The 14350-nt window shown below is 49.1% G+C and overlaps 1 protein-coding gene and 1 long non-coding RNA gene across 13 annotated transcripts in view; one reads left to right on the top strand and one right to left on the bottom strand.

Moving 5' to 3' along the window:
• Rgs6 (regulator of G-protein signaling 6) overlaps window positions 1-14350 on the bottom strand; it is a 651590-nt gene that overhangs the window by 14009 nt on the left and 623231 nt on the right. For 6 of the 11 annotated variants that reach the window (XM_063262367.1, XM_063262368.1, XM_039112785.2 and 3 more), the window contains 2 exons: window positions 12874-12963; window positions 9254-9307 (listed from right to left, as the gene is read on the bottom strand). In XM_063262367.1, coding sequence (XP_063118437.1) covers window positions 9254-9307; window positions 12874-12963 — 144 coding nt within the window. Of the gene's footprint in view, window positions 1-8933; window positions 9068-9253; window positions 9308-12873; window positions 12964-14350 lie in introns of those variants that run through there. The other 5 variants (XR_005505572.2, XM_039112789.2, XM_063262369.1 and 2 more) reach the window with 3 other exon arrangements.
• On the top strand, window positions 8957-11966 carry LOC120093217 (uncharacterized). Of its 2 annotated transcripts, XR_005486331.2 has the most exons (3): window positions 8957-9105; window positions 9390-9545; window positions 11536-11966. It is a non-coding gene; the product is annotated as an uncharacterized LOC120093217 (long non-coding RNA). The 2 variants fall into 2 exon arrangements; XR_010052745.1 differs by lacking the exon at window positions 8957-9105 and having other exon boundaries at window positions 9140-9545.

The raw sequence follows: 14350 nt of genomic DNA, 5'->3' as shown, positions 1-14350 counted from the left end.
TATTAAAACTTCGCAGGATCGCCATGTTTAATGAGAGGCCTTGATAAATTTGAAAGCAAAGATGAAGAGAGGGAAAAAGCCACGAGCTGTAATCACCATAATTACACAATCCCACGATGAGTTGAAAGCAGCCTCCGGTGAAGCCCCAGAGAGGAGGGAGTGTCATCTGCAATACGGTGACTCTTAGGACAGCTGAAAAGAATGTGACACGAAAGCCCTTCCTTCCTTCCTTCCTAGGAGCCCAGTCTAAGACAGTCCCCTTGGCAGGACCCAGGAGGAGGAGTGTACAGGGAGGACACCCCTTTTCTGGTCAGAAGCACTTGGGGGCATTAGGCATTAGCTTCATCACCTGGATGCAGCAGCATTGGGTAAAAGACAAATGTCTTTTCTGCTTTCAACAAAATACCCATCCTGGTGGGAACTGTGGCAAGACATGCTTTTTCCAACCCAGGCCAGGATGCTCTATGTTCTACACTGTGCCCAGCCCCCTGGGTCCTTCTCTGGTTGACCTCCTTTCAGGCATGCAGGGAAGACAGCCCTGTTGCCCAAGGCCCAGCTGCAGCAGCAGCAGCAGCAGCAGCAGCAGCAGCAGCAGCAGCAGCAGCAGCAGCAGAGTAATTAGTCAAGGTCAGAGAAGAGGAGAGGCACAGTTGATGTGTGCAGGGCAGAGATTCTGTCTCTTGAGTTTCTCTTGCTTTCTCTGTGTCACTGTTTCCTTATTATTTTCCCAAGGTAGATTCCTGGATCCTTCTTCTGCAGTCTCAGCAAACTTCCTCCTTATATCCCACTCACATCCCCCATAACCTGTAGACCACTGAATTAAACTCAGCAAGATCCCTTAAGAAGTATTTAGTGTGGTCCAGAATCTCAGTTGGAAGACATTTTGGAATTCAGCACAGAAAGTTCCTCTGCAATGTTCCTGGCCAAGGCGTTTCTAAACACTCTCAGTGAGGCTTACACCATGGCTGAGAAGTTGCTGCTGTCAGAATATTCTCCAGTAGAGTGGCCCTCCCTATGTCTTCTATTCCCTGTTCTGCTTTACCCTTTGGGAACATCAAGATGGGTTCATTTATTCTGGGAAACAAAGATGAACATCAGGTTTGCCTGAGGCCAAACATCTTTATCTACTCTTGTCTCCTTTGACATGACCTTCACAGAGCCTTTCTCTCCTGAATTTCTTCTGGCTTATCAAAACTCTGGATAAGATACAGAGAGTTAGCATGAAGGTGCTCAGAGCAGCACCAGGCAGGGAGCACTCCTCAAGGCAGGGAGAACTCCTCAAGGCAGGGAGAACTCCTCAAGGCAGGGAACATTCCTCTGGCCTTTTAACCTTTTCCATTTCTGTTATGACAACCTCAAGTTAGAAATAACAATCAGAGGGTGGGAGAGGTGGGCAGGAGTAGACATTATTTTCAATCTCTCACTAACAATGTTCTCTCTCTCTCTCTTAAAATTTTGTTTTCCCGTAGTAGGGTTGTCATTATTAGGATCACCCAGGAAAAGAAGAACGGGGTGTTTCTGCCAAATGTTAAGCCAATGAAACCTGTTCCTGTTTGGGACTGTGCTATTGTTGCTAAAGCCACAAGGACTTGGCCGTGATGAAGGGATGTGGAAGACCCACTGCTGTTTGAGCCCTGTCTTATTTTTCTACCCAATAGACAGCTGCCTTGAAACCCCTCAAACACCCTTCTCTCCTTAGCTTTATGAAGAACACCTCAGCACTGGAAGTCCCTCTGTGTTGAGCTTTCTCCCCTCTCCTTCAGCATCCCAGGCAGCCATTTGCTTCTAAGCAGCGTCCTATAGTCTGTTCCTACAATGCATACATCACAGGTGTACTTACTTTCTAGGATACTGTGCTTTCTTAACTCCATTGCAACCTGGGAAACTCACTTGCTGCTTCAATGAGGGCAAGTACCTACCACCTTGTTTTCACAGTGGCTAATTTTGGGGTGGGGTGGGGTTGGGAGAGAAGACCGAGGGTCTTACTGGCAGTTCTCTGATCTAAAGCTCCCTACTTTTCTTTCAATGGTTCGGTTTTGGTAACAGATAGAATTGAGTCTCCTAGACCTTGACCTAGGAAGCCTTGTCCTCTTTCCAGGACCTAAGCCTGGTAATGCCTGGAAGTGGCTCTCTACTTGGGCCTGCTGGCAGCATTGTTCCCTAAAGAGACATGTGCAATCTTGTGAGTGGCCCATCTCTCCTGCTATGCAGGGTCCTGGCTCACCTTTACTCTTTGCCTGCTCACTGGACAGACGAGAGCCCACAAAGTTCCCCTGTGACTGCCTGGGGACATGTGCCAGAGTGGGTCACACAGCAACAAGAAACAGGCTGAAATTGCACAACCCCACCATTCGCTGCTAAAGTGAGATCTCCTTCTAGAAGGATGGGGGTGGCCAGGAGGCAACAGGATGGCAGAGGGCTCAGGTCACCTCCCAAAATAGATCCCTGCCTGGCACAGACACATAGTCTGCCCCCAGCCTGCCTCACCAGGAGACTGGCAAGGGTGAGATCTGGATGGAAATCAGCTGCTGTAAACACACAGCTGAGCCCTTCTGCCTCAGAGGACTTGGATTTTCAGTTGACTGCGTGGCACTCTGGGGTCTGGGAAAGGAAGCAACAGTGGTGTAAGGGTCGAGGGGAGGCAGGGCGTAGCCAGCCCAGAAACTTGCTCAGTCCAGTGTCCTGAGACTGAACCACCTACAGGATTCTTCTCTGAATGGGCACTGGGCATTTTTTGGGTGATTTCAGCTGTCAGATCGAATCATCAGTTGTAACAACCAGGGTTCTGGTAGCCGGGTCTAGGGATGATTAATCTCCCCCAAATGACAACTAAACTCGATATAAAGACAAAACAGAACAGAGCAAAACAAAATAAACCCCTCCTTGTCCCCAGACCCTGGTGTGGAGATTGGTTCACTGAAGTGTCTTCCCTGCCTTCGAACAGCTGGGCAGGTTCACTAACTTCACGGTTTATAGTTTATAGAAATCAGACTTCTACATTCTCATTTTTATAGCTACAGACTGTATGCTTAATCACACTCCCCATGGGCCAGAATCTAGAAAGAGGACGGAGACTAGAACAGGTGCTGCCTGGTACTGACTGTAACTGCAATATCGTTGTCTCCCAGACCCTCTGACTCATCTCCAAGAGTGTCCAGCATCCCCAAGTGAAGCAGAAAGAGTAGCTCTGGGCGTCATTGATGACTCCAAGATGGTCATTCTTTGTCCTGTAGCACACGCTACCCCCATTCAGCAGCAGCACAGCTGACCTGGACAAACTGTCCCTGATACTTACCACTGGTCCTCCCTACCAGAAGGGTGGGCCTGCTGAGCTAGCAAGACAAGATGGCACCATTCTTTGTTCTCTGTGACCTTCCCCTTGCCCCCCAGGTACTCAATGCAGGAGTGAGCCCTGGGTTGTGAAAGGACCTGTCCTGTAAGTCGTCGGGGAGCCCATGGCTTCAGCCCTGCCAATTGTGTCTGTCTGGGGTTTGCAAATACTCTGACTCCTTTATACGTATCATTTATCCCCCAGCCTCCAAGGCTGGCAGATATGTCTGAATCAGGTAGCTACTGGGGCAAAATGGCGGCTGCTCTTTCTCAGGAATGATTCATACAGCTCAGAAGTCCCAGTGTGGAGAGAAGCACACGCCTACAGAGCATTCCCAGCCAGACAGGAGTGCAAGAGATTAACCAGTCCAAACTAGTACACAGGAAATTGGTCTCAGAGAGGGCAGTTATTTGCTGGGGATCATACAACTAGCAGTAGCTAATCTGCCTTGGGGAATCCTAGGTGACATTGAGGCTACTCTGGGGTAGCAGACCTTAACTCTTCCCTACCTACATATTATGACACGAGTCTCTGGCCAGGGCATCCCTATGGTTAGACAGATGGGAGAGGCTGGCTCTAACATCTGAAACACAGGGGTTTCAAAAGGACCTGAGGACTGTTGGCCATCAAAGCCAATCCCGTGTAAGATGTTGCAGTCAACTGTCTCTAGCTGGAGACCTGAAAAGGGTTTTCTGACTACGGTTCAGGCCTTCTGGGACTCTGCTGAGTCTAATGTTTGAAGGCTCATCCCCAGGCTGTTGCTCAGGAAATGCTGAGGCGGAGAGATCAGGAAACAAACCTGGGCGAAGGAGGTGTTGCCACTGGGTCAGCTACTGTATTTCTCCAAACCTTCCTGAAAGCCCCAGTCTTCTAATTCTGGCCTGGAACTGTAGTCATGTCAAGCAGAGCCCAGTGAGGGGCTGAGTCCTACTTCCAGCAGGTTCTCTCTAGATTTCTGTTGAGGGAGGGGACTGAGGAGTGACAGCTAGCTCCCTGGGCTTCACCTCCATCTGACTTCCTCCACACCACCCTGCATATCTTGGCAGGCAGCACACAAAGGATGGAATGCCCAAAGCCGAGAGGCCATTGGTCATGTGCCAAGGGAGCCCTCTGCTTCCAGCCCTTCCTGCTGGAGTTTACTGAATACCACAGCAAAGACTCCCCCCCAGCCCCCAATCTACTAGGGGTGTGTAGAAACCCGCTCCTCACCTCTCTCCTCTGTGATTCCCATTCAGGTACCTGTTTTCTGTCTTTGCAGTCCGGAAGTAGAGCTGATAAAACTCTCAAGGGTTTGCAGGAGCTTTAACGGGGGGAGGTAAAGAGGAGTGGCTTACAGCCACACTGGGGCTACCTTTTCTCTTCATTTAAATGCCATCATGCTTTGGGGTGTCTTTCCTGCTACTGTGTACAAGGGACAAGGGACTTTCTCCTCCCCAGCTCAGAGTTCACACCAGATGGCTTCAGCTGCCATCCAAAAGAGACTATGACCTTGCTGCTGCTCCTTGGCGAGGGCCTCTTTGTTTTCTCTCACTGGCCCTGCCTCCCCAGAAGCCCCTGATCCTCTGCCAGAGTCATGCCAGAGGAGGCCCCAGCCTGCTGTCAGCTCTCAATGCTAAGCACTAAGCAGACAAGCATGAGAGAGAGAGAGAGAGAGAGAGAGACAGAGACAGAGACAGAGACACAGAGAGAGACAGAGACACAGAGTGAGAGACAGACAGAGACAGAGACAGAAAGACAGACAGCAAGACACAGAAAGAGACAGAGACACATACACAGAGAGAGAGAGAGAGAGAGAGAGAGAGAGAGAGAGAGAGAGAGAGAGAGAAAGAGAGAGAAAGAGAGAGCAGAAGTGACAAGAAACTTTCAGTCCTGGTCACCCATTCCTCCTCCCTGCCATCTCTCAACCACAAGACCAGGAAGACAGCAGAGACCGGCAGGCTGGCAGGCACTAAGCAGTGGAGTTCCTCTTTGGAGACAGCCTTCTCCTCTGTGGCTTCCCACCAGAGGACCCTGTAGAAGGTGACACAAAAGAGGCAGCCCACAAGGATCACTGGGTTTCCTTATGTGGATTTCAAACGTTGTAGCCACTGAGGAAAGGAAGGAGCTTAGAGAGAAAGACAAGGGAACGCTAGGTTGAGTTCAGAAAGGGACTTAAGACTGTGTACCATTCTTACAGAGGACTTGAATAACCAGTACCCAGGACTGAGGACTCACAACCATCTGTGACTCTGAGGCCAAGGGTTCTGACCCTCTTGTTGGACTGCATGGACACCTATACTCAAATACCGCCATTAATAAAATAATAAAGTAAAATAAAAACTTTAAGACAAAGCATTCCTGCTGTCCACTACAAGACAGACTGCTTCTCAATTGATATATGATACATTACAAATGTTTGGGAAAATCCAGGAACATCTACCTAGCCAAGGCCCATTTTTCTCTGGCTTGGCATACACACCCTTTACCCCTACCTTGGAGTGTGGACTCTCTCATCTCATCTTCTGACCATGTTTCTGACACTAAGTCCCTAATATACTGTGCTCTGGGCAATCCTGGGTTTGTCTGTGCTTTTCTTTGGTCTCTCAGCACCTTCCACCATGGCTAACTCTTGGATTCTAGACTTTCTCTTTGGCCCTAGCCCATGTTTGAAAAGTTGTTGTCTGTTATAGTCCTCTCTTTGAACAAGGGCTACTGCTTACTGGAGTGGGTAATTGACGATGCACGGGTATCTCAGAGTCAAGTGGTGGCCAAGATGAACAAAGCCTGTGATTTGAATGGCCGGAGGGGTGTACCCAAGGCTGGCCCACCAGAGGGAGTCCTGCACCCCCCACCCCCAAGTTAAAGTATATATGGGTTAGCTGCAACCCACTGAAGACTTTCATTCACAATCAATTCTGGGCCTTTGCCAGCAGATAAGCAGGGTTTTAAGTAAGCTCTCCGGTTCCAGTCTGTCAGATGACATGACGTTTGGCCTAACACCCTCCATATTTTTTTTGATACATCAAAGTCTCAGGTGACTTAAAATGAAATCACCACTAAAGGGAGTGAAGCACTCCCAGCACTGCTCCTACGGATGGCCAGGCCCTCTGCTCTCTAAAAGCACAGTCTTACCCACCGCTATGAAATGCTCAACCACTCATGAGGAAGTGATGTCTCTGGCTTTTGACAGGTAGCCCCTCCATGTCATGGCATGCCCTTAGACTTGGAGAGGATGGACAACGTCTCTCTGAGGATGTCACTCCTTTATCAAGGAACAAAGAAAGGTTGCCATGCTCCAGGGGAGAGTTCCAGTCCTGATGAGACGCCATCTGACTAGGCTATCCAGCTGCTTGAATAAAACCCACTTCCCATTGATTGATTCTAAATGTCAGTCAATCCTATGCCCTTATTAGTGAAGTGCCTTGCTTTCCCCTACCAATTCTCCATCAGTAGTGAATACGGATAGCCTGTTCATTGATCTCAGTGACTGACATGGGAATGATACTGAACCAGCCCTTCACTTTGTTAGTGACAAGTGCATAGCACAGCAAACATGAGTAAATCTTCTTTTGGAGAAGTTGAACCTTCCTGTCTGTCAATCATATTCAGAAAACAGATACCAAACTGCAGGGCATATTGGTTGGATGCTTATGTTTGATTAAAATACTGGGATGTTGAGACCAAATTCTTGGGCTCTGAGTTCAAGTAGCATTATCAGACAGATGATATCTCTACAGCCATAGTCATGCTCCCAGACTTAGCTCTATCTGTGGGCTCAGGGTGTTCCTATGGCACACAACAAGCATGGAGGGGTCAGTGGCAATCCTTGGCCATCATGGAACCAGGAAGTCTGAATCACCATGTAGTAGAGCCTTCCCTTCACGAAAGAAACTCAGAGAATCGTTTTTAAGACTTTGAGCCTTTGGTCCATAACTGCCCAAGTCTCGGGAGCTTGGGCTGTTCTCTGCTTCCCAGCAGCCTCTCTGTGAATCTACATGGCATGGCAGAGGTAGGGAGGGGCAGGTGCTTTCCTGTTCTCCTTGTGTTAACAGACCTTAGAGATTCTCTGAGATAACAGCGCTTCTGCAGGCAAGGGACATCAATCAGTGCTCCTTGTAGCTTCATTGAGACCATCTTTCCCCATCCCCATCCCCACTTCTCATGGAAGGCAACCTGAAGATGTTTGTACATCTTGTCCAAGTACCAGGCTTCCTCCCTTCTATCTCAGTCCCCACAGTCTACCTGAGGAGCACCACAGGGCTGCCAGAGTTCAGTTTTCCCATAAAGGAAACTCCTTTTTTCTCAATTTGCACCAGAGAGTCCCAGTGGCCTCTACAGCATGCTCTTAATTTGTCAACTCAATTCTAAACCCCCTTCATCTATAGCAGCTAGGGCTTGGCTCAATACAGAAAGATCTACCACTTTCTATGAAGCAATTATGGGATGGAAGATGGACCTGACCTTTGACAATGCACCTTCATGACCACATGACCATGGCAGACTAGCTGTTAGGACAAGAGGCCAACGGGTCTCACAGTCTGCATTTTTCCTGGTTTCTCTCATGAGACAACGTATGAAGAAGGAGAGGACTGTCTATTTTTTTTAATTGCTGTCTCCCTGAGGTGTTGTATACATTTGGTGAATTAAAAATCATGTTTAAATGCTGTTAAAATGCATCCAGCTATGACAGAGAAAATGACCAGGTGGCTTTCAACCCAGGATTTCTCAGACTATTTAAAAAGGACTCAAAGGGTACTAATGATATAGTAGTCATGTTATACAAGGACTTTGTTCTTGGACAGAGGTGGAGAAACAAGCAAGGCAAGGCAGCATCAGTGGCCCCTGCTCTTTGGGAAGAGAAAGGTGGCCAGTCCCACGTGCTTTCCTAACGGCTATCTCTGTTGCTACTCGTTTGACATTAACAGTACAGCAGGGCCCCAAGAACTCAGTGGCTCCTTCTAGACCAGTCAGTGTGTATCAAGCCTTAGGCTTGGAAAGGGGAGGTAGTTGTGCCCTCTGCTATGATAGGTCATGGTATATAGACTCTTATGGTATAGATGCCATAGGGATCTCATGAACTGCTTTTACCTGGCCTTGCTTTGTGTCACGCGCTCTCCAAGCTGGTGTGTAAAGGGGAAAGACCATTTCTCTGCAGAGACAGTGGCCCTGTATCTTCTTGTCACTCACTGTCAGGATCAGGGGCTGAGGAGATTGATAAAACCTTGGCCCTGGCAAGTGCTTGGTACAGCTCTGGGACTCAGCAGCTAACTTCCTCTCTAGGCCGTGCTATGCAAATGAGGCTGACAAGGGACCTTCCGGGCTGAAGGTGCTCATGCAGAGACCACGGACACACACGCCAGCTAGACCACATCGCCACAACCCACGCAGCACAGTTGCTTTCTGCACACAGCGTTAGCCGTCTACACAGCAGCAACAGCAGCTCGCAACCCACATCAACACGGCTCCTGTCCGGGTTCACAGAGGGAAATTTGGATTTTCTTTCTTTCTTTCTTTCTTTTTTTTTAAATGAATGACAATTCTCAGCCAATTTGGTTCCTCGGTTGCTTCACGGCCTTCGCCCCAGGCTGCTGTAGAAGATGCACAGGTGACCCAGCCCTAGGAGCAGAAAGGTCCCTTCCTCCTCAGAGCCTTGAAAAGAGGCCACAGGGTCCCCACCTGCGGCTGGGCTCAGGGCTGGGCCTTGAGCTGTGAACCTTCTGCAGAGGGGGCTGCTTGCTCTTTTTTGCAATTCCATCCCTGGAAGAGAAGCTGCAGACACTCGCAAAAGAAAAGGGGTGAGTGGGGGAGGGGAAGCACTGGATCCCCCCTCCCACCCCAAAGAAGACGACAACCAAAAAAAGTGGGGGTGGGGTGGGGGAGGGGCGAGACTTGTAGAACCAAAAGCAAAAGAAACATGGAGGGCAGAAAACCAGCTGAACTTACCACACTGCGGGTGAATTTTTCTAGGGAAGTTCTACGACCTTGCTCACTTTCTGGCTTCGGGGGGAGAAAAAAAAAGGGTAGGGAGAAAAATACAGGGAAAAAATTCTTCAGCGTACACATGGTGATTTCTAAACAGCAGCAGCAGCCACAGCTAAAGAACAAAACACAGAAGCCAAATGCCGCAAAATGGGAAAAGAGGAGCAGCCAGAGCTGTCGGCAGAGCCCATGGAGAGTCGGAAAACAGAAGCCCGGGAGAACCACACTGCCTCTCTGGAGCCCCGGGGAGGGAAAGGTGGGAATGGGCTTCTTGAAGGGCTGTGGTGGTACCACTGAGCCTTAGCTTTCTATAGGGCCTTCCCTGGTTGCTATTCAAGGTGATTGCCTGTTACTCTCAGCTGTGCTCTGAAGGTGGCGCCCCGGGGCAGACGTATGGGACTCCAAGTGGTGACACAGAACAGACTCTCTCTGAGGGCTGTCTGTGTGTGGTGGTGGAGGGAGGCTGACAGGATGTTCCGGAAGCAGCCACTGGGGTGGTGAAGTCCTTGGATTCATCCTCGAGTGTGGGTCAGGGCTGTTTTCTCTCTTGGAATTTTTTTTTTCTGCTTAGAAGAACATTTGCTAACTTCAGTGGCTTCCTCAGGATTTTCAGTGTCCTGAGAGCAAGGAGAATCTACTCAAGTACTTTGCAGGGACAAAGGCTCCGAGGCCTCAAGAAAGGACAAGCTCTGAGTAGAAACTACTCTACTGGTTCCCAAATGGTGTCGCTTCTAAGCTATACGCAGGGTGCGTTCCAGGAGCCTCCCTGGGTAACTGTTAAGTTCAAGGAGCAGAGGCAAGAGATGGCAAAAGCCTGGAATATTCTATAGACCTTGAAGGAGGAAAAGAGTTGTGCGTGTGCCTGAACCCCTCCCCAAGTTTCCTACCTGGAAAGAACAGAATTCTATCCCCAATACCTGATGGTTTAACTCTTGGGGAGTCCCATTTCAGGTCCTGAGCCCAAGGCTGGCAAATTCAATGGACGCACACGGTAGCACAGACACGCGCATCACACACACACACACACACACACACACACACACACACACACACACACACACCACAGAGCAAATACTTGCAACTTGGGAATTGAAGAAGCAGCTAGGTGTCTGTGGGTCTGGAATGTGCTAGAAGCAGAGGGGTCTGGCAAAGGCAGCTGTCCTTGGCATCCGCCCATGCCCCCTGCTGACTCAGCCAGCTCCGGAAAGACAGATATGAAGTTGCAAAAGGAAAACACAAGACAAACAACACATGACCATAGGGTTGGGCTGGACTTTCTTCTCACATATGGCCTGTCTGGCCCATACCCACTGTGCTACAGAGATGGCAAACTCAGCTCTCCCCCTAAAGGTCAAGTCATGAGTCAAGTCAAGCCCATTCCAGGTCTAGAATTCTGGAGCTGCCATCCTTATTCCCTAGCCACATAGTTGGGTCTCCCTGGAGCTGCTGTGGAGTCCCAGCATCACGGTTACGTCACCATCCATCAAAATCCAGATCCCCCACCTTTAGAGTCTAGTTCTCCAGAGCAACGACCCTCTCCTCTGAAGAGAGCAGAAAAGAGGAAGAGTCAGGGAGGACAGAACTGAAGGCTAAGCTTCTAGACTCCACCAGGCAAGGCTCTCAGCCAAAAGGGGAGGCCAATTCTTACCCTACCTCTGCTGGCAGGCAGAAATCTCACGTACCTTTTTATAAGCTGGGTATTGCTATCACAGGATGAGCACCACTGGAGTCAGAAGATGCTCTGGGCCTTCCTGAAGGTGCTGAGTATCAAATCGGATGCTCAGAGACTCTTAGGAAGACATGGATGGGAAAGCACCACTATCTGGGGAAATAACTCCTTCATATTGAAAAAAGATCAGTCGGTGCTCCGGTTTTCTGCTCTAAGAGCATCGCTTAATTGGAGGGCTCAAGGGTAACTGTGATGAGCTTCATTTGTAACTTTTCTCAGGAAGGGGTTAATTCATTCCCCCACTCCACTGACCTCCTGAAGGTTTTGCTGTGTTGGGAGGATCAGCTGGTTCAGCCCACTTCCTGGATTGAGGTGAATCTTCCATTTGTGCTCATATCCATGGGGAGACAAAATGCCTTTGACCCAAACGTTTACGTAGCTAGGCACAGATTGGTGCCCCCAAGTACGTCCATTTAGGGGGCTTGAGCATCAAGAAATAAGAAATGTTTCATTTGAGTTTCTCCCATGAGATTGGGGGTATATGTTTCCAAGTCTATGACCTTGATCTTTTTTCCAGTGCTTAAATAGTGGGTACCAGAGTCACTGTGTGTGGAAGCCTCCGCCTCCCTCTACTAGAACCCATCCAACAAGGGAATTGGCAGAAGACTTGGATTCAGATTCTCTAACCCAGAGTCTATACTCAAAGGAACCACCAGAGCTGAACTTTTGACAATAAACCTTCCAGGACTCCTTTCATCTTCCCCAGAGTCTTGGGGGCTCTTCTGAGGGTTGTGTAAGAACAGGAAGGTGGACATCAATGCTCTCCGGGACTCTGGAGTTACATGGCACTAACCAGATAGGCAGACAGGCAAACATGAAGTGCAGAGAAGGGTGTGAGACTGAGAGGCAACCTGACAGAAAGCCTGTGCATGGACAGCTACATGCTTGGAGACAGGCTTTGAAGACCCGGTGGGAAAGAGAAAGGTGTGTGTGTGTGTGTGTGTGTGTGTGTGTGTGTGTGTGTGTGCGTGTGTGTGTGTGCGCGTGCGCGTGCGTGCGCATGAGCACTGGAAGTGGTTGAATCTGGAGCAAATCGAGCCACATTTAACCATACATGGGTTTCAGTTTGGAACTGAGGTATACAGAGGATTGGCAGGCTGTCCAGACTCACAAGCCCCGTGTACCATTCTGCATCCACCCCCTCACCCCGCCCCCAGCAATCTAACTAAATTAGTCCCTGTTCCAGGTCCCTCACCACCTGCATGCTGAGGGCTTTAGGGCTCTGTGAACCAAGACTCCAAGGGCTGTAAGAGCCATGATTTAATTCCAAGTGGAAAAGGGGGAAGTGGTTGGAATGTGGTTACTTCCTGGTTCAAAGAATCAGGAAAAACTTTAGAGGCAACAGCATGGTAAGGAGGGACTCATGGCCAACCTCGGCTAGCTGAAAGATGCCCTTATCACCTTTGAGACTTTCTTTCCTAGGACAGGGCTGGGTTCATTTGCCTCCATTTTAGTCTGGCTAAAGAGGGAAGGACAGTTGGGAATGACTGGATGAAACTGGTAATGAAAATCTCTTTGATATCCTAAGAGATTTGCTTGGGTCACTGCCAACCTGACATTCTGGGGCTGAGCTACTATGGCAATGGTAACTGGTCACACTCCTCTCACTACAGGCAAAACAGGCAGACAGAGGCCTGGGGACACTGCCACGTCCTGGATGTTGGTGCTGGGGGAGGGGAGACTGGAACTGTAAACTTCTTCACTGTTTATGATCGGAGGGGAGCAGACAGAGGAGGGGAGAGAAGAAAGGAAAAATAAATAAAACCCAAGGGATGATATCATCATTTCACACCAGCAGCAAGCAGCAGCGAGAGTCGACAGTGCTAAGAAAGGCAAGCTTGCCTTCCCAAGATACCTTCTTCTTGGCCAGCAACAGATCCTGGTAAGCATTGGACCGTAGGAAGCGGGCGTAGCTGTCACTCTTCATCAGCTTGTAGATGTGCTCCTGGGGACAGAAAGGAGTAGGGAGACAGAGAAGGAACCGTCAGTTGGAACTAAAGGAAACTACAACCCAACTGACCTGGAGGTGGGTAGGCAAAGGAATCTAGGAATGTTTGAATGGAGCTAGGAAAACTTGCCATGTGTCCCACCTCTCCCCCATTACAGGTAAACCAAGAGATAAAGAAACAAACAAAATGGCATCTTCTCTTGTAGAGCAAGAGATCCTTGAGGTTCGTGTCTCAAAGGATTTGTAATGGGGTCTAGGTGTCATGTTGGGGTATACAATGGTTAACCCCACAGTAACAACAGTTGGGAAGAAATAACCCATCCAAACTGGGGGAAATCTCAAGGGAATTATGATGAGATGAAGCACTGGGCCCTCAATTGTACTGTGTGATTCCATTGATAGAGTATTCTTAAAAGGATAGATTGGAGAAATAGATTAGTGGCGGCCAGAGGTTAGGGATGGGAGAAATGGGTGGTTAAGAGGCAGCAGGAAGGATCGTAGTGGTGATGGGTGGTTCCATCTTGAGATATCTACACAGGAGATTCAGCTGTGCAGAATGGAGTACACACATACACGAATACAAACCCGAATGAAATCAGAGGATGGCTGCTACGCCATTACAGTGAGTGCAATCTTCTACTGTAGTTTTGTGAGATGTTGCCATGAGGGACTTGGATAAATGGTCCATCTCTGTATTCTTTAACAACTTTCTGGGGTCTACACCTGTCTCTAGATGAAACCTCCTCAAGAGCCTGAGGAGATGGCTCAGTGGGTAAGGGTTCTTGCTGTGCAAACACAAGGACCTGGGTTTGAACTCCCAGCGCCCATGTAAAAATCTGGATATGGCTGTGTGGGTACCTACAAACCCAGTGCAGTAGAGGGCAGAGACAGGAGGGTTGGACCTCTGGGGCTTGCTGGCTGCCAGCCTAGTTCCAAGACTCCAAGATCAGCGAGACACTATCTCAAGGAAATAGAGGAGGAATAACAGAACAGGATACTTGATATCCTCCTCTGGCCTCTGTGTCTGCACATAACATACTATGCACATGGACACGCTTGTGAGCTCATATGTGAGTGCATGCATGTGGTGTGTGTGTGTGTGTGTGTGTGTGTGTGTGTGTGTGTACCTGGAAACAACAATATAATTGAATTAGTTTGTGCGCATTAGGGCCATCATCTGGGCCTGGAACATGGCCCTTCACAGCCACATCATGGGACACATGGGGACATATGCCAGGCCTCGAGGTGGCATCTAGGAGAAGAGGACATGGTGGTAATAAATTCAACCCCTGACTGGAAGCTCGACTCTGTACATGCATGCGCTCTTCCCTCAGTCTATTCTTATGAAGAGGATTGCTTATCTCTTGAGGCAGTTTGTCTGTCT

The sequence above is a fragment of the Rattus norvegicus genome, chromosome 6 (genome assembly GCF_036323735.1).
Source record: "Rattus norvegicus strain BN/NHsdMcwi chromosome 6, GRCr8, whole genome shotgun sequence".
In the NCBI taxonomy this organism is placed as follows: Eukaryota; Metazoa; Chordata; class Mammalia; order Rodentia; family Muridae; genus Rattus; species Rattus norvegicus.
The sequence above is the reverse complement of the archived record's forward strand: the minus strand, read 5'-3'. Positions and strand labels throughout refer to the sequence as shown.